This window comes from Haliotis rufescens, unplaced genomic scaffold (genome assembly GCF_023055435.1).
Source record: "Haliotis rufescens isolate VD_foot unplaced genomic scaffold, xgHalRufe1.0.p SCAF_12, whole genome shotgun sequence".
NCBI classification, from domain to species: domain Eukaryota; kingdom Metazoa; phylum Mollusca; class Gastropoda; order Lepetellida; family Haliotidae; genus Haliotis; species Haliotis rufescens.
In genome coordinates, this window is record NW_025963802.1 from 30,883,124 (window position 1) to 30,904,123 (window position 21,000).

A 21,000-nucleotide genomic window follows, 5' to 3' on the forward strand; every position below is an offset into this window, starting at 1 on the left:
CTCTTGTGATATAGTATTGTGGATATATTTTATATCCAATATATCCAAATTTGAAACACATGAGGCAGTTTCACTGGTCTCTTTTTATTTCCCCAAAAATGCCCGCCAAAATGAAGGTATATGTAAGTCAATGTTAAAACTGAATGTCAATGGATTTTAAAAATATAAATGAAGACGACGAATATTTAGTGACAAGTTATTGAAGCATGGCATTCCTATCCCTTTCTCCCTACTTGTCAGACCACCTTACAATTGTCAACAATGATAAGACACAGAATTTCTTCTGTATCAAGATATAATTTTTTTCTGTATCAAGCATTATAAGATGTCCCAGCTCTGTATAACGTATGCATGGTCTTACCTTTAACAACTACAGTATGACACTAAGCTAGCTTTCCAACAGACTAAAATATACCCAATTCCATGATAAATTAGGTCATCAGTGTCCAGAGCAGGTGGCATGAGTTGACTAAGATGAGTTTTAGGCCGTTAAGATCTAGACGCACCACCACGTGTGGCATCACTTTCAAGCAAAGATTCCACCTATACATCACATCCTTTGGATATGACCTGAAATGTGTTCATTACATCAAATATCAAGCTCTCTGGTTGTCCTGTCTAGGCGTACCAGTTCGGCAGAGTGTTTGTATTGATGCCAGCATGTACGTGCATCGCTAATGTCATTAAGCAACGTTTCCATTTGAGAAGGGAAGATGCCATTTGTCTCTCCACACCAACAGGTATCTGTCTCTGTTGAATCACCGAACCTTCGCTTTTACCCAAAGAGCCCTTTCCAGTGTCCATTTCTTCACCACGTTCATCATCTGTACCTGACATAGATGGCGATTCAGACTCACTGTCGTCAATTGGAAGACAAGGACCAAGGTTCATCTGTGTTTTTCTCAACTCGAGTCCTTGATTTGCTCCAACTGTTCCCCTGGTGTGATTAGCATGAGTGTATCTGGGTGTTTTATCTGGGGTTGCAGACCTTCCATCCGAACCTTGGCGCTCGAGGCGATGCCCACCCCTGAGTTCCTGTTTCTCGAGGACTTCCTTTGCAAGTTTGTCATGGACACTTGCATTTTCAGAATATTGACTCCAAGAAATGCAGTGGGTGTATGTAGGTGCATTAGATGAATGATTTTCCTCTAAAGCAACGTTTTCATTTCTTTCCTTCTTTGTAGGAAGTATATCACTGAAGTTGGGAATGTTTGCCAACCCTGGCGATAATTTGCTGCAATGAGAAGGCGCTTGGGTCTGGTCTCGATGGTCAATGTTCTCAAGGCTTGGTGCGTGAGTTTCACCTTGAGAAGACCTTTCTTCATTGTTGGATTCCCGACATGACAGTTGCTTCAGTGTTGGTCTTTCATTTATGGTTTCAGGAGGAAGATATATTGTTCCTGGAACGTGACTACCAGGGTATAGTTTTGGTCTTGCCCCAGTAACAGAATAGCAAGATAAAACCTTAGATATGGGTACAGGTTTTGCCCCATCATCAATGTTACCTGGTATGTCTGACATACCATCAGTAGCCGTTATTTTTCTATTGTCGTGTTCCCCAAGGTACTCTCCCGCCTTATGTCCATGCACAGCTATCACTGTTTCTTCCAAATGAACTGCAGTGTCTAAATCATCTTCAACTACTCTGTTTTCAGAAGTCTTTTCATGATCGGTCTTCATGGTCGGGATGTTGATAGTCTCGCTTGTTTTGGTTGCATCAGATCCATGGAATTCCATTTTGTCTTTGTGGTTAATGTTAGAGGGTGGGCCAAACCCACCTTGCTGTGTAACGTTTGTAACATCAGAAGGGATCACACCTGGGTCAACAGGAACCTCGCCGCACATGTCAGGAACCTTTCCAGGTATTCTCTCACAGTTTCTGTCCAATGTCCTGGTTGAGTTAGATGTTCCATTTAGTTCCTCTTGATCTTGTACTTGAAGAACCAGGCCTGTGAGCCTACGGATGTCCTCCAAAACATCCTTTCTCTCTAACTTATCGAGAGCTTCCATGAGGAAACGAAACGTTGCCTTCTTGGGATGTGCTTGTGAGAAACGTTGAATAACACCCTCTGTGTTAACAAGGGCTGAGAGTTCGTCAAGTGTAAACCCTGTAAATGTAAATAAGTAATTTGGTAAGTCATCATAAAGAACTACCGGCACTGTACCCCCTGAGATTATTTTGAAAAAAAAGAATATATTACCCAAATACTGGGAAAAAACTTTTGTTTTTGTTTTTGATTTTACAATTGTGTTGTGAAAATGATCTTGCTCAGTTCCTGATTTCCTTTGTGTCTTGCAGCATGGAACCGAAAAGGTATTTTGTTGAAAAAAAAAAAATTCAATATCCTCCCCTTGAATTCTAAATGATTGGTTCCTTGTACAAATAAAGACAAATACTCAAGAATCTTCACACAATATGTACTTCTCGCCCAACACTTTATCATTTATCATTCTATTTTCGTCATTGAATGTCTTACCTACACCTTGAGCATGTAACAGTGTATCCCCTCGACCCTTCTATAACATATATATTTACATGTAAAGTTTGTGCACATGTTACTGTCAATTCTAGTTTGCCATACAACAGACATTCAAAAGCTGAGAGAAAGAATGAGTCATTCAAGATATTTACCTAATTCACCAGCTAGATCCTTGTAGTTTCCCATCCTGGTTTCAGAATCTAGATGTCGGTACAACTTCGTGATAAATGTTCCAGGAGCTTTTCCCAAGGGTGTGTCTAGTGTATACGTACATTGCAAATTGTCAGAACTTGTCTGTTTTGTTCTGTTTTGTGCCATCGCAACAGACAAATCTGTTTGTCCAGAGGCTAGGTTCCGTCCACAGCCAGCAGCACCATTTAGACTTGGTCTGACGGGGAATTCAGTTTTATCATTGTCCGCTGAGTTCGCCATGGACCCATCATCTGACCCTCGACGGCTGCGGGAAGATAGCAAGACTGGTGAATGACATGCAGAAGGAAAGGCCGAGTCAGTATCAGTGAGCCCTGTCTTGCTTTCGTGTCTGTTGTGTGTTGTTGTGTGTCGATTTCTTTTGGTCATTTTTCCTTTATGTGATTCTATCTTTTTCAGCTCCTCTGAAACCAAATGGGCGACATGTCACTACTGGATGGATAAATTAATCTTACAATGATTCAGACGTTTCCAGCAGCCGGTTAGTGTTGAAGGATGGACAACCGAATAACATCCAACCAGCAACATGTGAGTTCAACGTCTGGTCCGAGTTCAATTCTCAACATCAGTACATAAAATATGAATCTGACTCCAAAGGTATTACTCAGGCGAGCGTGAAATCCTTATGACACAATTAATAGACAATAGAATATCACTGGAAATGATTATTGTGATAGACATACATTAATGAGATACTATTACAATCGTGTTGTCAAGTATATTTCCCTATGTACGTCGCTTAAGGCTCGCATATGTAAGGTAGTTAAGATACGGAAACTCAGTCGGCAAATAATTTCTGTCTCTTGTAACAAGATTGTTTTTACAAAGAAATACAAAGGTGTCGATAAGCAGTATTATATAATTCGTCTATCCGAATTATGGTCTGGCGAGGCATCTGTGACAACGGTTGATATTCCAACTTTGGATCATGGACAACTACAAATCAATCAGTCATTACACACATGGTGTACCGCCTCTTGTATGTACATGGACGGCAGCGCATTAACTGATGTCTAAATACCTGTGAAAAGAGAGGCTAGAGTTTTTTTCCCGCATTTCTTTAGAGCTTCAGCGAAGTGGGTCCACCATTTGTCGTGCAGCGTAATAACGTCCAAAAGGGTGGCACACTGTGCCTGTCTGGTCCCTTTTAAGGTTATTTGCTGGAAATCAAGAAACAACGCTGACAAACAAATTACGGTATGAAAACACTGTATAGAGGTATATTGTTTGCACTCCGCAATATTCCAGCGATATGACGACGACCTGTAAATAATCAAGTTTGGACCACACAATCCAGTGGTTGATATTGTGACCAAAGACCCACGCCATTGGGGTACGTTGATACGCTAAATTACCTTACCTGACCACAGGACATGAGTAGTAAGCAGTAGTGTGAGTGAGTGAGTTGGGTTTAACGCCGCTTTTAACACTATTCCAGTTATATCGCGGCGTGTCAGCTTAATGTGGGAGGAAAGCCCGAAGTGATGCAGGTCTCAGACGTTTACCCACGGTGAAACCAACGAGCACGGGTATGGTGCTGACAAACCTAGAAACATAATTGGGGCGAACCGGGATTCGAACCCACAATCATAGGTTTCTGGCGTGCCCAAGGGACGCAACTCTGCACAGCGAATCGCGGCGCCTTAGACGACTGGGCCACCCGTGGCCCCTAGTAAGCAGTACGTCCGGTGACGTCAATAATGGCGGTTTTGTTGTATATTAATGCGCAACTGCGATCATGGGCATAGACAAAATGCGATGTTAAAGCTGCGATTTTAGGGTGTGTAAGCAACAGATTACTGCACTCGTTGTGTCAGATACCACTTTCGCTCGTTAGATACGTTTTGAAACACTCGTTGTAAGATAAATGGTATCCGACAGACACTCGTGTATTAATCTCTATTAGCGTCGCCTCTTACGACTAGCATAGGTCGCATTGGGGCATATTCCAATCCGGAACCCCAATGGATTCAACACAGTGAATATATGGCAGGTATGCAATATTCCCTACAGCCAGGGAGTTTTTGGTGTCGAGACAAATATGTGTGTGGTCAACAGGGCTTACCTGATGATTCAAACATGCGTCCATTGTGTACGTGTGTGTTTACGTGTGTGTGTTTACGTGTGTGTGTGTGTGTGTGTGTTTAACGACACACTCGGAAACATGGAGATCCGGGTAAAATAGGTCTTCAGCAACCTATGCTTGCCGTAAAAGGCGACTATACTTGTCGTAAGAGACGACTCATCGAGTCTGGTCCAAACAATCCAGTGATTGACATCATGAGCATCGATCTACGCAAATGGGATACGATGACATGCATCAACCAAGTCAGCGAGTCTGACCAGCCGATCCCGTCAGTCGCCTCTTACGACTCATTCTCTACCCAGATCTTCAGGGGTCTGATTATTAGTAGCAGTAGAAGTACAGGTATTTACTAACCTCATAATGATCCGCTCCCCCCTCAGATAAAACACTCTTCAAATGTGCAGCAATAAGACCGGGGTCTAATTCAGCTAGAAGTGGCATGTAGTTGGCATTTATAACCTGCTTCATCCTCTTGTAAACGTCCATCTGAGAAGGAATCCCGGTATAAAATTGGAACATATTAATTCATGTCTATGACGATATATATATACGGTATCAGAATGATTGATGAACGTGTGAACTGAATTTCTCTAAGACTAAGGTTGAGATAATGCGTTTCATGTGCTAGAATTGTGGTCGCTCGACACTGGGTATACCTCTGACTGCGAAATTACCCACAGATGTAAAATATTAAATTTCCTCTCTGAAGATGTAAATATAATACGACTGGTTTGAAAAACAGACAGGGCTAAGTTGCCAGACTTGTGTACACCAGTTTAAATACATGTACGTAGTACCACGAAAAAGAATATTTGACAGCGTTAACTAACCTGTGCGCGAACAAAATATTGCCTAATGTCTGAACGACACAATGTTCATCGTGATCAACAGTCGGGTCGAGTGTCCTTTCCGTATTCCCCAATACAGAAGCATACGTTCAGTTCACAGCACAATCATGGGAACTACGGTAAATTACGTTCCTTTAAAAGAATAGCAATAGATGTCTTTGCATTTGGAAGTGAACAGTACATTCAGCATAGTTTTCAATGTTTATTGACACGTGAAAATATATATGATACTCATTCTTACCTCGTACACCACTTGCGTCGCGAATGATATAATAAGATATGCGTCCCTCTCAGGATCGGACAGCGCATAGGAAATACCCACCCATGCTGTCGGTGCAGATTGAGGTAGAGAAATTCAACAGAATACACTAGAGACCAGGCTAAAAAAGCTCCACACTGCATAGGCTGTCAGGAGCTTACGGCTGCTTTTATCGCGATGCAGTGTAATGATCTGCAATATGCATTGGGTAAACCCATACAGTGCATGCAGATTATGACATAATATTGTATAGAAGATGATATATGCATCGCGTTATAGGTGAGTAAGTTAAATTTTCCCGAAGAAAACTTTGACGTGTAAACGTGTTTAGTTTCTATCCGTAGTGATATTCCCAGGTGAGCGAGAATTTGTTTTCACCATCCAAATGCATGCAATGGCATAACAGCATAATCCGATCTGATACGTTTATTAAAAAAAAATGGTTAAATTGTATTAATTATTCAGGGTTTAACGCGGCGCACAAAAGTAGAAAATGGACGCAGAAAAAATATATTGCGTCCCGAGGGTCGCACATTAATGCATACAGGCAGGTATTTTAGTAACCATGGAGATAAAAGTTGCGCACACTTTGTAAGAAAGGTTACGTCGATGACGAAAATCATTTTATGATGGTTTGTGTCTGGTATAAAACGTTGCGTGATCAGTACATACCTACTACATTTTATATCACACCCTACACGTAATATTACATATGTCTTTGGCATCAAACGTTGGTTGGTTGGTTGGTTAACGCCGCACTCAGCAATATTTCAGCTATATGACGGCGGTCTGTAAATAATCGAGTCTGGACCAGATAATCCAGTGATTGATATCATGAGCATCGATCCACGCAGTTGGGATCGATGACATGTATCAACCAAGTCAGCGAGCCTGACCACCCGATCCCGCTGGTCGCCTTTTACGACAAGCATAGTCGCTTTCTATACGGCAAGCATGGGTTGCTGAAGACCTATTCTACCCCGGGATCTTCACGGGTCCGATCCGATGTAGACATTTGACTATGTTTATCTGTTATGAAAAGTTGCATTAGAAAGATCCAATTTGACTGATTATTTCTATTGTTACATATGTTATATGCTGACTGACCACCTGTATGAACACGGACCGGAGGCCTACATTCTTCATGAATAAAGAACATCGAATACAGCGCATCTGTTACGTCATCTATCAGTCCTGACCGCTGTCCGCATGATCAGTGATTCATTCCAGGATCAAGGTAAAACCCTGAATAATTACAATTGTAAGTCATATATATATCTATATGTGTGTGTGTGTGTGTGTGTGTGTGTGTGTGTGTGTGTGTGTGTGTGTGTGTGTGTACAACATTATGTGTGATTTTATGTAGATTTATCACTTTGACAGTGAAACCTCTCCTGCAAAAACGGTTATATCTATACTCATATCATAAGAACGTGAAGTGGAAGTGAACCTTCGTCGGTTGACGCCGCATCTAATGATTCACCTAGATTACGGCGGCCTGCATCAGTGACACAATGATAAGTGATGCGACTGTGGACGTGCGACGAGTGGTTACAAACAATACCATACCATGGCATACCATACACTCGTAACCGTCAACCAAACCACGGGGCATATCAACCCGTAACCCTCAACCACACCACCAGACATACTATCAATTCGTACTCGTCAACCAAACCACAAGACGTACTGCCCGTACATATGTACCAAACCACCAGACGTACTACCCGTACATATCGACCAAACCACCAGACGTACCACCTGTACATATCGACCAAACCGCCAGACGTACCACCTGTACATATCGACCAAACCGCCAGACGTACCACCTGTACATATCGACCAAACCACCGGATGTACCACCCGTACATATCGACCAAACCGCCGGATGTACCACCCGTACATATCAACCAAACCACCAGACGTACTACCCGTACATATCGACCAAACCGCCAGACGTACCACCTGTACATATCGACCAAACCACCAGACGTACCACCTGTACATATCGACCAAACCACCAGATGTACCACCCGTACATATCGACCAAACCACCAGACGTACTACCCGTACATATCGACCAAACCGCCAGACGTACCACCTGTACATATCGACCAAACCACCAGACGTACCACCTGTACATATCGACCAAACCACCAGTTGTACCATCCGTACATATCGACCAAACCTGCAGACGTACCACCTGTACATATCGACCAAACCACCAGACGTACCACCTGTACATATCGACCAAACCACCGGATGTACCACCCGTACATATCAACCAAACCGCCGGATGTACCTGCCGTACATATCGACCAAACCACCAGACGTACAACCTGTACATATCGACCAAACCACCAGACGTACTACCCGTACATATCGACCAAACCACCGGATGTACCACCCGTACATATCAACCAAACCACCGGATGTACCACCCGTACATATCGACCAAACCGCCGGATGTACCACCCGTACATATCGACCAAACCACCAGTTGTACCATCCGTACATATCGACCAAACCACCAGATGTACCACCCGTACATATCGACCAAACCGCCAGACGTACCACCTGTACATATCGACCAAACCACCAGACGTACCACCTGTACATATCGACCAAACCACCAGATGTACCACCTGTACATATCGACCAAACCGCCGGATGTACCACCTGTACATATCGACCAAACCACCAGATGTACCACCCGTACATATCGACCAAACCGCCGGATGTACCACCTGTACATATCGACCAAACCACCAGATGTACCACCTGTACATATCGACCAAACCGCCGGATGTACCACCTGTACATATCGACCAAACCGCCGGATGTACCATCCGTACATATCGACCAAACCGCCGGATGTACCACCCGTACATATCGACCAAACCGCCAGACGTACCACCTGTACATATCGACCAAACCACCAGTTGTACCATCCGTACATATCGACCAAACCACCAGATGTACCATCTGTACCTAGAGACCAAACCACCAGACGTACCACTCGTACATATCGACCAAACCGCCGGATGTACTACCCGTACCTAGAGACCAAACCACCAGACGTACCACCTGTACATATCGACCAAACCACCAGACGTACCACCTGTACATATCGACCAAACCACCAGACGTACCACCTGTACATATCGACCAATCCACCAGACGTACCACCCGTACATATCGACCAAACCACCAGATGTACCTGCCGTACATATCGACCAAACCACCAGACGTACCACCTGTACATATCGACTATACCACCAGATGTACCTGCCGTACATATCGACCAAACCACCAGATGTATCACCTGTACATATCGACCAAACCACCAGATGTACCTGCCCGTACATATCGACCAAACCACCAGACGTACCACCTGTACATATCGACCGAACAGCCAGACGTACCACCTGTACATATCGACCAAACCACCAGACGTACCACCTGTACATATCGACCAAACCACCAGACGTACCACCCGTACACGTCGACCAAACCACCAGACGTACCACCTGTACATATCGACCAAACCACCAGACGTACCACCCGTACACGTCGACCAAACCACCAGATGTACCACCCGTACATATCGACCAAACCACCAGACGTACCACCCGTACATATCGACCAAACCACCAGACGTACCACCCGTACATATCGACCAAACCACCAGACGTACCACCCGTACATATCGACCAAACCACCAGACGTACCACCCGTACATATCGACCAAACCACCAGACGTACCACCTGTACATATCGACCAAGCCACCGGATGTACCACCCATACATATCGACCAAACCACCAGATGTACCAACCGTATCTGGAGACCAAACTACCATGGTTGAAGCAAAATACCGCAAATATTATTGTAATGATAATAAAAAAATGATCATTAAAAACTAGAGAAGAAAATGTCATTTTAAAATGATGCATAAAATTGCTGCTACAGATTTTTTACCATAATGCACGCATATTCTTTGTATCGGTACATAACTCTGCTCTGCAATGTGTAAGAGGCGACCGTTATGGCAACTGGGTGTGCACTATGGCTGCTGTATTAACAGTTCTGAATGTGTGGCCTCTGTAATAGAACACTCTGTGAATGGAGCCGACTATAAATTAGGTTATAAACTTCGTGCAGTGCCGAAAAGTTTTCTACTCTGCGTGGAGCTACAAATTTAGCTCAGTCTCAAAGTAGCTTTCGCTTTTGAGGATACACGGTGAATCGCAAACATGGAGGTCGCTGTGTACAAATGCAGTGATAGAAAAGGAAACAAAACATACATATGAACGGTTATTATTGATCAAGTCGCTTATTAAGTCCACTTATTATATCATGTTTTCATTTCTTGTCGTCGTCCTGGAGAAATTTGAAGCGATTGTAGCTGACGGGGAATCCCCTTGGTAAAACCGATACTATAAATAGATCAAATGACGCCCTTGGCAGGTACGAAGAAAAGGTGAGATTTCATTTAACGGAAACACGTATCTTCCGATTTGATATTGTTAATGATACCAAAATAGAGCAAATGTTTATAACCGTTTGTTTACTTAATTGTTATTTTCAGTACACCTTTATGATATGGTCTCTGTCACAGGCCCCTGAAGCATGGTAGTGATATAACTGAAACAGTGGACACATGTATATAGATATAGTCTATTTATATATATGGGTCCACTGTTTCAGTTATATCACTATCATGCTTCAGGGGCCTGTGGTAAATATGTTAAAAAAAGTTAAGTGTTAATTCTACATAATCCCTATTTTCAGTACACCTTTATGATATGGTCTCTGTATCTACGTAAATATGTTCAAAATGTTAAGTGTTAATTCTACATAATCCCTATTTTTAGTACACCTTTATGATATGGTCTCTGTATCTACGTAAATATGTTAAAAAAGTTAAGTGTTAATTCTACATAATGGGTCCCAATTTACAACTAAGATTGTATATTTTGCCAGAATAGATTGACTATAAGAGAATGAATACCACAAGTGGGACAAACAATGGACTTTGAAACTACTGGAAATGAAGATAGTGACATTGGTGGTAAAGTCACGCTGTGGGATGAGGAAGGTGGTGGGATGAGGGACAGTGATCGAAAGGAGGTGGATTTGGGTCTGTCAAGGATACATCTGCCACCATCACAGCCGACACAGGATGCTAGTGACAACATAATCCCTTACAGCCATGGGTCACGTGCAAGAAGTCTCGCCCCTGGGGGGGATGGGGAAGTCGGCAGCAATGCTAACAGTGGACAGGGAAGCAGATCATTGGCTGAATCCCGACCCTACGTACATGGTGTGGTACCGAACTGTTTGGGTGTGGATGTGGCTGCTGACCACCACGCCCGTCCTGGACAGAGTGGTAGGCCTTTGGTTGATGCAGAACAACACAGACACACTATGGTACCTGACTTGGTGGTTGATCAAGGGAACATGAACACCCATCATCTCAGACCAGGGAACACCTCCTGGGGAGAACAGAGACATCAGGGGTACCCTGCAGAACCTGCCCCACGGACCTGGGGAGAACAGAGACATCAGGGGTACCCTGCAGAACCTGCCCCATGGACCTGGGGAGCAAGAAGAAGCTTGACCAAACAACCCGTACCAGCGATCCCATCATCCCACCCACAACATGGCAATAGTTCCGATCACGACAGTCTCCACGTGGCAAACCCAGACCATTCACAGATGGGACCTGATGACAACTGGGACGGGGATGGAATAGAACGTGATCAGGATTACAACAGCAGTCAATTGTCAAGTCTTTCAGTACCGACTCTAGAAAGTTCAAATTTACTTGATTCATCGTCAGGCTATCACACTTCCAGAACATCAGAACCGCTACAAGAGGACAGGAGGAACTATCGCAGGTCTGGGAGGTCCGCAGTTGGCCAAGTTAGCGCTGGACACGGGGAAGCAGTCAGTTCATTCAGTGGTCAGCATGGTCAAGAGTACCTTCCACCAGACATGGACAGCCATGACTCCATTCCACCCCACTGTCGTATAGACAGCATTGGTCCACCTCTGAAGACAAGTCCAAAGAAGAAACCACCTAAAAGCAGCAGATCAGGAACTAGCTCAAGAAATGTGGACCAGGTTATTAACCAGAGAGGGACAGGTGGGGAAGCTGGGATGGAACAACCTCCATCTTCTCGGGCAACTCCAGATCATGTAAGGCGTAGTCATGGTGACAGAGAGGTCATTACTACAAACACCCGTCGCAAACAGAGAAAGAAATCCAAAGAAAAACCGGTGAGTTTGCAGGAGCAGTGTTCTTGGTCAAATGTCCTGCTTCATGTGGAAACAGTTCTGAACTATTGATTAAAATATCTGTAAAGCACCAGGCATGCATTGTTGCATCACGATACTTTGTGACACAAAAGTGAGTGAGCATGGTTTTACTCCACCTTTCAACCTTTCAGCCTTTCTTGGCGATTGATACCATCAGTAATAATAATGATGCCTTTCGCGTGTGTATAATGGGATGCATGCTTCAGTGAATATAGTTTATGCCACGTAAGTGAATATAAAATTAAATTGAAATTGAGTGAGTGAGTATGGAGTTATGCCGCTTTTAGCAATATTCCAGCTATATCAAGGCAGGGGACATCAGAAATGGGCTTCATGTGTTGTACCCATGTCGGGAATCGAACCCGAGTCTTCGGCGTGAAGAGGGAACGCTTTAACCACTAGGCTACCCGACCGCCCCGTTGTGACACAAGGATGGTAATGAGTCCAAGACAATAATATGACTGAGAAGTGGGACATTTAGATGGCAGGAACATGAATGGTTGAAGGCAGTTTCCTGATAGTACAAGGTTCTCAAGCCATTGACCTATACTTACTATCTGTATTGTGTTTGTGTCAAACCCCTGGATGAAATATGGCTCCTTTACAGACAAGTTTTTAATCATCAAGACATTGTAAATAAGCATGGAGGCACGGGTGGCCCAATTGTCTGAGGTGCCACAGTTCGCTGTGTTTAGTTGCGTCCCTTGGGAGCACCAGGAACCTATGGTTGTGGGTTCAAATCCTGGTTTATCCCTATTATTTTTCTAGGTTTGTCAGCATCATACCCGTGCTCGTGGGTTTCACCAAAGCGGATAATGTCTGAGACATGCATCACTTCTGACTTTTCTCCCACATCAAGCTGACATGCGATGATATATTTGGGATACTATTCAAATTGGCGTTAGACCCAACTCACTCAGTATCACGAAACATATTACTAGGACTTTGTTGTTGTTTGTTTGTAGTTAAACTATATTGTTTAACAATATTTCCGCTATTTGTGATTGGTAAATAATCGAGCATTGATTCTCGCGGTTGGGATAAGATGACATGCAATCAACCAAGCCTGACCACCCGATCCACTTCTCTTACATCAAGCATAGGTTGCCAGGGACCTATTTCCTTGTCCAGTTAGTTACTTCTTACTACAAGCAAAACAGAACCGGGACATATTTTATTCTGTATTTACTTTCTTTCATTTTCAGTATCCCGTTGAAGTTGATGACAACAAGAAAAAGAAAATGGAGGGAATTCTGCCCATGTTCACTGACAGGGTTGACCCAAATCTTCTGCAGCAGCATCTCAGGGGATGCCTTAAGGACGAACAATGTGTATGGGTTTGGATATACTTTTAAACAGGAACAGTGGTTAGCCTGGTGTTGGTGTATCTGTCATGGACAGTGGGTCTCCTATTTGTGTCAGGGATGGTGGGTCTCCTGTTTGTGTCAGGGATGGATGGTCTCCTATTTGTGTCAGGCATGGTGGGTCTTCTATTTGTGACAGGGATGGATGGTCTCCTATCTGTGTCAGGGATGGATGGTCTCCTGTTTATGTCAGGAATGGATGGTCTCCTGTTTGTGTCAGGAATGGTGGGTCTTCTATTTGTGTCAGGGATGGTGGGTTTTCTATTTGTGTCAGGGATGGTCGGTCTCCTATTTGTGTCAGGGATGGTGGGTCTCCTGTCTGTGTCAGGGATGGTGGGTCTTCTATTTGTGACAGGGATGGTGAGTCTCCTATTTGTGTCAGGGTTGGTGGGTCTCCTATTTGTGTCAGGGATGGTGGGTCTCCTATCTGTGTCAGGGATGGTGGGTCTCCTATTTGTGACAGGGATGGTGGGTCTTCTAATTGTGTCAAGGATGGTGGGTCTCTTATTTGTGACAGGGATGGTGAGTCTCCTATTTGTGTCAGGGATGGTGGGTCTCCTATTTGTGACAGGGATGGTGGGTCTCCTGTTTGTGACAGGGATGGTGGGTCTTCTATTTGTGACAGGGATGGTGGGTCTCCTAGTTGTGACAGGGATGGTGGGTCTCCTATTTGTGTCAGGGATGGTGGGTCTCCTATTTGTGACAGGGATGGTGGGTCTCCTATTTGTGTCAGGGATGGTGGGTCTCCTAGTTGTGTCAGGGATGGTGGGTCTCCTATTTGTGTCAGGGATGGTGGGTCTCCTATTTGTGACAGGGATGGTGGGTCTCCTATTTGTGACAGGGATGGTGGGTCTCCTAGTTGTGACAGGGATGGTGGGTCTTCTATTTGTGTCAGGGATGGTGGGTCTCCTAGTTGTGACAGGGATGGTGGGTCTCCTATTTGTGACAGGGATGGTGGGTCTCCTATTTGTGACAGGGATGGTGGGTCTTCTATTTGTGTCAGGGATGGTGGGTCTTCTAATTATGTCAGGGATGGTGGGTCTCCTATTTGTGACAGGGATGGTGGGTCTCCTATTTGTGTCAGGGATGGTGAGTCTCCTAGTTGTGTCAGGGATGGTGGGTCTCCTATTTGTGACAGGGATGGTGAGTCTCCTATTTGTGTCAGGGATGGTGGGTCTCCTAGTTGTGACAGGCTTGGTGGGTCTCCTAGTTGTGACAGGGATGGTGGGTCTTCTATTTGTGTCAGGGGTGGTGGGTCTCCTATTTGTGACAGGGATGGTGGGTCTTCTATTTGTGTCAGGGATGGTGGGTCTCTTATTTGTGTCAGGGATGGTGGGTCTTCTATTTGTGTCAAGGATGGTGGGTCTCCTAGTTGTGACAGGGATGGTGGGTCTTCTATTTGTGTCAGGGATGGTGGGTCTCCTATTTGTGTCAGGGATGGTGGTTCTCCTATTTGTGTCAGGGATGGTGGGTCTTCTATCTGTGTCAGGGATGGTGTGTCTTCTATCTGTGTCAGGGATGGGTGGTCTCCTATTTGTGTCAGGGATGGTGAGTCTTCTAATTATGTCAGGGATGGTGGGTCTCCTATTTGTGTCAGGGATGGTGGGTCTCCTGTCTGTGTCAGGGATGGTGGGTCTTCTATTTGTGACAGGGATGGTGAGTCTCCTATTTGTGTCAGGGTTGGTGAGTCTCCTATTTGTGTCAGGGTTGGTGGGTCTCCTATTTGTGTCAGGGATGGTGGGTCTCCTATCTGTGTCAGGGATGGTGGGTCTTCTAATTGTGTCAAGGATGGTGGGTCTCTTATTTGTGACAGGGATGGTGAGTCTCCTATTTGTGTCAGGGATGGTGGGTCTCCTATTTGTGACAGGGATGGTGGGTCTCCTGTTTGTGACAGGGATGGTGGGTCTTCTATTTGTGTCAGGGATGGTGGGTCTCCTAGTTGTGACAGGGATGGTGGGTCTCCTATTTGTGTCAGGGATGGTGGGTCTCCTATTTGTGACAGGGATGGTGGGTCTCCTATTTGTGTCAGGGATGGTGGGTCTCCTAGTTGTGTCAGGGATGGTGGGTCTCCTATTTGTGTCAGGGATGGTGGGTCTCCTATTTGTGACAGGGATGGTGGGTCTCCTATTTGTGACAGGGATGGTGGGTCTCCTAGTTGTGACAGGGATGGTGGGTCTTCTATTTGTGTCAGGGATGGTGGGTCTCCTAGTTGTGACAGGGATGGTGGGTCTCCTATTTGTGACAGGGATGGTGGGTCTCCTATTTGTGACAGGGATGGTGGGTCTTCTATTTGTGTCAGGGATGGTGGGTCTTCTAATTATGTCAGGGATGGTGGGTCTCCTATTTGTGACAGGGATGGTGGGTCTCCTATTTGTGTCAGGGATGGTGAGTCTCCTAGTTGTGTCAGGGATGGTGGGTCTCCTATTTGTGACAGGGATTGTGAGTCTCCTATTTGTGTCAGGGATGGTGGGTCTCCTAGTTGTGACAGGCTTGGTGGGTCTCCTAGTTGTGACAGGGATGGTGGGTCTTCTATTTGTGTCAGGGGTGGTGGGTCTCCTATTTGTGACAGGGATGGTGGGTCTTCTATTTGTGTCAGGGATGGTGGGTCTCTTATTTGTGTCAGGGATGGTGGGTCTTCTATTTGTGTCAAGGATGGTGGGTCTCCTAGTTGTGACAGGGATGGTGGGTCTTCTATTTGTGTCAGGGATGGTGGGTCTCCTATTTGTGTCAGGGATGGTGGTTCTCCTATTTGTGTCAGGGATGGTGGGTCTTCTATCTGTGTCAGGGATGGTGTGTCTTCTATCTGTGTCAGGGATGGGTGGTCTCCTATTTGTGTCAGGGATGGTGAGTCTTCTAATTATGTCAGGGATGGTGGGTCTCCTATTTGTGTCAGGGATGGTGGTTCTCCTATTTGTGTCAGGGATGCTGGGTCTTCTATTTGTGTCAGGGATGGTGGGTCTCCTATTTGTGACAGGGATTGTAGGTCTCCTGTTTGTGTCAGGGATGGTGGGTCTCCTGTTTATGTCAGGGATGGTGGGTCTCCCATTTGTGACAGGGATGGTGGGTCTCCTATTTGTGTCAGGGATGGTGGGTCTCCTGTTTGTGTCAGGGATGGTGGGTCTTCTATTTGTGTCAAGGATGGTGGGTCTTCTAATTATGTCGGGGATGGATGGTCTTCTATCTGTGTCAGGGATGGTGGGTCTCCTATTTGTGACAGGGATGGTGGGTCTCCTGTTTGTGTCAGGGATGTTGGGTCTCCTATTTGTGTCAAGGATGGTGGGTCTTCTATCTGTGTCAGGGATTGTGGGTCTCCTGTTTGTGTCAGGGATGGTGGGTCTCCTGTTTATGTCAGGGATGGTGGGTCTCCCATTTGTGACAGGGATGGTGGGTCTCCTATTTGTTTCAGGGATGGTGGGTCTTCTATTTGTGTCAAGGATGGTGGGTCTTCTAATTGTGTCAAGGATGGTGGGTCTCCTATTTGTTTCAGGGATGGTGGGTCTTCTATTTGTGTCAAGGATGGTGGGTCTTCTAATTGTGTCAAGGATGGTGGGTCTTCTAATTGTGTCAAGGATGGTGGGTCTCCTATTTGTGTCAAGGATGGTGGGTCTCTTATTTGTGACAGGGATGGTGAGTCTCCTATTTGTGTCAGGGATGGTGGGTCTCCTATTTGTGACAGGGATGGTGGGTCTCCTATTTGTGACAGGGATGGTGGGTCTCCTATTTGTGACAGGGATGGTGGGTCTCCTATTTGTGACAGGGATGGTGGGTCTCCTATTTGTGACAGGGATGGTGAGTCTCCTATTTGTGACAGGGATGGTGGGTCTCCTATTTGTGACAGGGATGGTGAGTCTCCTATTTGTGACAGGGATGGTGGGTCTCCTATTTGTGTCAGGGATGGTGGGTCTTCTATTTGTGACAGGGATGGTGGGTCTCCTAGTTGTGACAGGCTTGGTGGGTCTCCTAGTTGTGACAGGGATGGTGGGTCTCCTATTTGTGTCAGGGATGGTGGGTCTTCTATTTGTGTCAAGGATGGTGGGTCTCTTATTTGTGACAGGGATGGTGAGTCTCCTATTTGTGTCAGGGATGGTGGGTCTCCTATTTGTGTCAGGGATGGTGGGTCTTCTATTTGTGACAGGGATGGTGGGTCTCCTAGTTGTGACAGGCTTGGTGGGTCTCCTAGTTGTGACAGGGATGGTGGGTCTCCTATTTGTGTCAGGGATGGTGGGTCTCCTATTTGTGTCAGGGATGGTGGTGGGACCCCCGCCCTGGTGATGTTGGTGGTGTCACCTGCCCTGCCATGGTGATGTTGGTGGTGTCCCCCGCCTTGGTGATGTTGGTGGTGTCACCTGCCCTGCCATGGTGATGTTGGTGGTGTCACCTGCCCTGCCATGGTGATGTTGGTGGTGTCAACTGCCATGGTGATGTTGGTGGTGTCACCTGCCATGGTGATGTTGGTGGTGTCCTCTGCCATGGTGATGTTGGTGGTGTCACCCACCCTGACATGGTGATGTTGGTGGTGTCCCCCTGCCCTGCCATGGTGATGTTGGTGGTGTCAGCTGCCATGGTGATGTTGATGGTGTCACCTGCCCTGCTATGGTGATGTTGGTGGTGTCCCCTGCCATGGTGATGTTGGTGGTGTCCCCTGCCCTGCTATGGTGATGTTGGTGGTGTCAGCTGCCATGGTGATGTTGATGGTGTCACCTGCCCTGCCATGGTGATGTTGGTGGTGTCAGCTGCCATGGTGATGTTGATGGTGTCACCTGCCCTGCTATGGTGATGTTGGTGGTGTTCCCTGCCATGGTGATGTTGGTGGTGTCCCCTGCCATGGTGATGTTGGTGGTGTCACCTGCCCTGCCATGGTGATGTTGATGGTGTCACCTGCCATGGTGATGTTGGTGGTGTCTCCTGCCATGGTGATGTTGGTGGTGTCACCTGCCCTGCCATGGTGATGTTGGTGGTGTCCCCTGCCATGGTGATGTTGGTGGTGTCACCTGCCCTGCCATGGTGATGTTGGTGGTGTCCTCTGCCATGGTGATGTTGGTGGTGTCCCCTGCCATGTTAATGTTGGTGGTGTTCCCTGCCATGGTGATGTTGGTGGTGTCCCCTGCCATGGTGATGTTGGTGGTGTCACCTGCCCTGCCATGGTGATGTTGATGTTGTCACCTGCCATGGTGATGTTGGTGGTGTCACCTGCCATGGTGATGTTGGTGGTGTCACCTGCCCTGCCATGGTGATGTTAGTGGTGTCCCCTGACATGGTGATGTTGGTGGTGTCACCTGCCATGGTGATGTTGGTGGTGTCACCTGCCCTGCCATGGTGATGTTGGTGGTGTCCCCTGACATGGTGATGTTGGTGGTGTCGCCTGCCATGGTGATGTTGGTGGTGTCACCTGCCCTGCCATGGTGATGTTGATGGTGTCACCTGCCATGGTGATGTAGGTGGTGTCTCCTGCCATGGTGATGTTGGTGGTGTCCCCTGCCATGGTGATGTTGGTGGTGTCCCCTGACATGGTGATGTTGGTGGTGTCGCCTGCCATGGTGATGTTGGTGGTGTCACCTGCCCTGCCATGGTGATGTTGATGGTGTCACCTGCCATGGTGATGTTGGTGGTGTCTCCTGCCATGGTGATGTTGGTGGTGTCCCCTGCCATGGTGATGTTGGTGGTGTCCCCTGCCATGGTGATGTTGGTGGTGTCAACTGCCATGGTGATGTTGGTGGTGTCCCCTGCCATGGTGATGTTGATGGTGTCCCTTGCTATGGTGATGTTGGCTATTTGCCAAGTGGCAGACAATAATACCATCACTGTAATCACAGAAAAATCATCTAGGTCAAAATTAACAAATATATGCCATCCTTGTTCATGGACATTATCAGACAATTCACAGTACTCATAAATACATTGGAATCTACCTTTTCAGGAACACATATCTCAGCTGTCTGTTGGGAAAGTCAAGCCGAGGAAGAAGATCAACCAGGAACTGTGGAAGTACATACAGAGGGCACCTTACTGGTGGCAGAATCTGGAGAGAGCGTTGGAGGAATGTGGATACAATGACCTGTTGGCCAAACTGAGAGAAGCATAGCTTTGTGGTTCTTAGTCTCTGCTACATACCCTCGATCTTCCCCTTTCCGTTATCATGTCCTACTCAACTCCAGCAACCCATGCTCATCCCCATTGAGTTCCTTTGTACTTGGTGGGCGGTCAGGTAGCCTAGTGGTTAAAGCGTTTGCTCGTCACGCCGAAGACCCGGGTTCGATTCCCGACATGGGTACAATGTGTGAAGCCCATTTCTTGTGTCCCCCGCCGTGAAATTGCTGGAATATTGCTAAAAGTTGCGTAAAACCATACCCAATCACTCACTTAAAAAAAATCAGCTCCTTTTCAAGAATATTATATACGTCTACATGGTTCTGTATGGTGTCAGATCCCCTATATTTCATGGTAATCAGTGCAGAACGGAGAGCCTTCTTCCTTGTAACAGAGCGCAGTCTTCTCAGTTGCCACCAATTGCTGTGCAGAGATGTGTCCCTAAAGCTGGCTAGAAACCTGATTGTGGATGGAATCCCAGATTTGTCAGCCCCATACTTGAGCTCGTGGGTTTCACTAAAGCGGTAAAAACATCCAATAGCTGCATCACTTTCAGCTTTCCACATCATTTGTTTGTTTGTTTGTTGTTTAACGTCTGCACTCAGCAGTATTCTAGCTGCATGATGGTGGTCTTTAAATCGAGTCTGGACCAGACAAACGTGTGATTGACACATGTGCATTGATCTACATAAGTGGGACAGAATGACATGCATCAACAAGGTCTGACCAGTCAATCCCGTAAGTAGCCTCTTACGGCAAGCATGGGTTGTTGAAGACCAATTCTACTCTGGATCTTCACAGGTCCTTTCCACATCAAGCTGACATGCCTGGGTGTGACTGACAGGGCTTGACAAGTGTTCCCTGAACTACTGGGCCATAACGAAGAGCAAACACATGCCTATCTTCTGTTTTCTTTGTTTACTATCTGCCTGTGGTCATGCTGATTGAATCTTGAACAGGCAATCATAATTGCAGAGTTGAGAAATTAACTTTTTCAGAAATACATTTGAATATATTTTGAACCATGTTGAGGTGAATATATATCAAATCTCAGCATATAGAATGAGTTGGGGGGAGATGTCAAGGTTGAACTGTTGGCAGTGAACCTTGGACAATGATTGTAAATAAACAACTGAAATTGTTGTTGTTGTTGTTTTACTAAGCCTCTCTGCATTAAGAACATGATTAAAATCAGGATTCCTGAGCAAAATAAACACCCTGTGGGTAACACCATCCATATCTCCATTTCAGTAAACCTACACTCACCCTGGACCCATTCACAAGGTTTTCGCTGTCTTAAATTACCTGCCCTTGATTACCTGAAAATTTTACTTACATGTACC

At 45.9% G+C, this 21,000-nt stretch overlaps 2 protein-coding genes and 1 long non-coding RNA gene across 8 annotated transcripts in view; 2 read left to right on the top strand and 1 right to left on the bottom strand.

Moving 5' to 3' along the window:
• The window catches only part of LOC125378244, a 45,215-nt gene extending 41,497 nt beyond the window's left edge, over positions 1 to 3,718 (top strand). For all 3 annotated transcript variants that reach the window (XR_007220144.1, XR_007220146.1, XR_007220145.1), the window contains exon 3: positions 3,090 to 3,718. This is a non-coding gene — a long non-coding RNA (uncharacterized LOC125378244). The remainder of the gene's footprint in view (positions 1 to 3,089) is intronic.
• Positions 30 to 21,000, bottom strand: part of LOC124117143 — a 31,057-nt gene continuing 10,086 nt past the window's right edge. Inside the window, exons 1-5 of one of the 2 annotated variants that reach the window (XM_046478893.2) lie at positions 5,866 to 6,091; positions 5,131 to 5,262; positions 3,712 to 3,850; positions 2,633 to 3,094; positions 30 to 2,108 (exon numbers count right to left, since the gene is read on the bottom strand). In XM_046478893.2, coding sequence (XP_046334849.2) covers positions 619 to 2,108; positions 2,633 to 3,094; positions 3,712 to 3,850; positions 5,131 to 5,262 — 2,223 coding nt within the window. In that variant the 5' untranslated portion in view covers positions 5,866 to 6,091 and the 3' untranslated portion in view covers positions 30 to 618. Of the gene's footprint in view, positions 2,109 to 2,632; positions 3,095 to 3,711; positions 3,851 to 5,130; positions 5,263 to 5,865; positions 6,092 to 21,000 lie in introns of those variants that run through there. The other variant, XM_048393534.1, reaches the window with a different exon arrangement.
• On the top strand, positions 10,081 to 20,799 carry LOC124117169. Of its 3 annotated transcripts, none has more exons than XM_046478940.2 (4): positions 10,081 to 10,365; positions 10,874 to 12,167; positions 13,412 to 13,537; positions 19,488 to 20,799. In XM_046478940.2, exons 2-4 carry the CDS (start codon positions 10,914 to 10,916, stop codon positions 19,650 to 19,652), a joined length of 1,545 nt encoding a protein of 514 aa, XP_046334896.1. In that variant the 5' UTR covers positions 10,081 to 10,365; positions 10,874 to 10,913; the 3' UTR covers positions 19,653 to 20,799. The 3 variants fall into 3 exon arrangements, with proteins under 3 accessions (XP_046334896.1, XP_046334882.1, XP_046334888.1); XM_046478926.2 differs by having other exon boundaries at positions 10,082 to 10,365; positions 10,869 to 12,167; XM_046478932.2 differs by lacking the exon at positions 10,081 to 10,365 and having other exon boundaries at positions 10,736 to 12,167.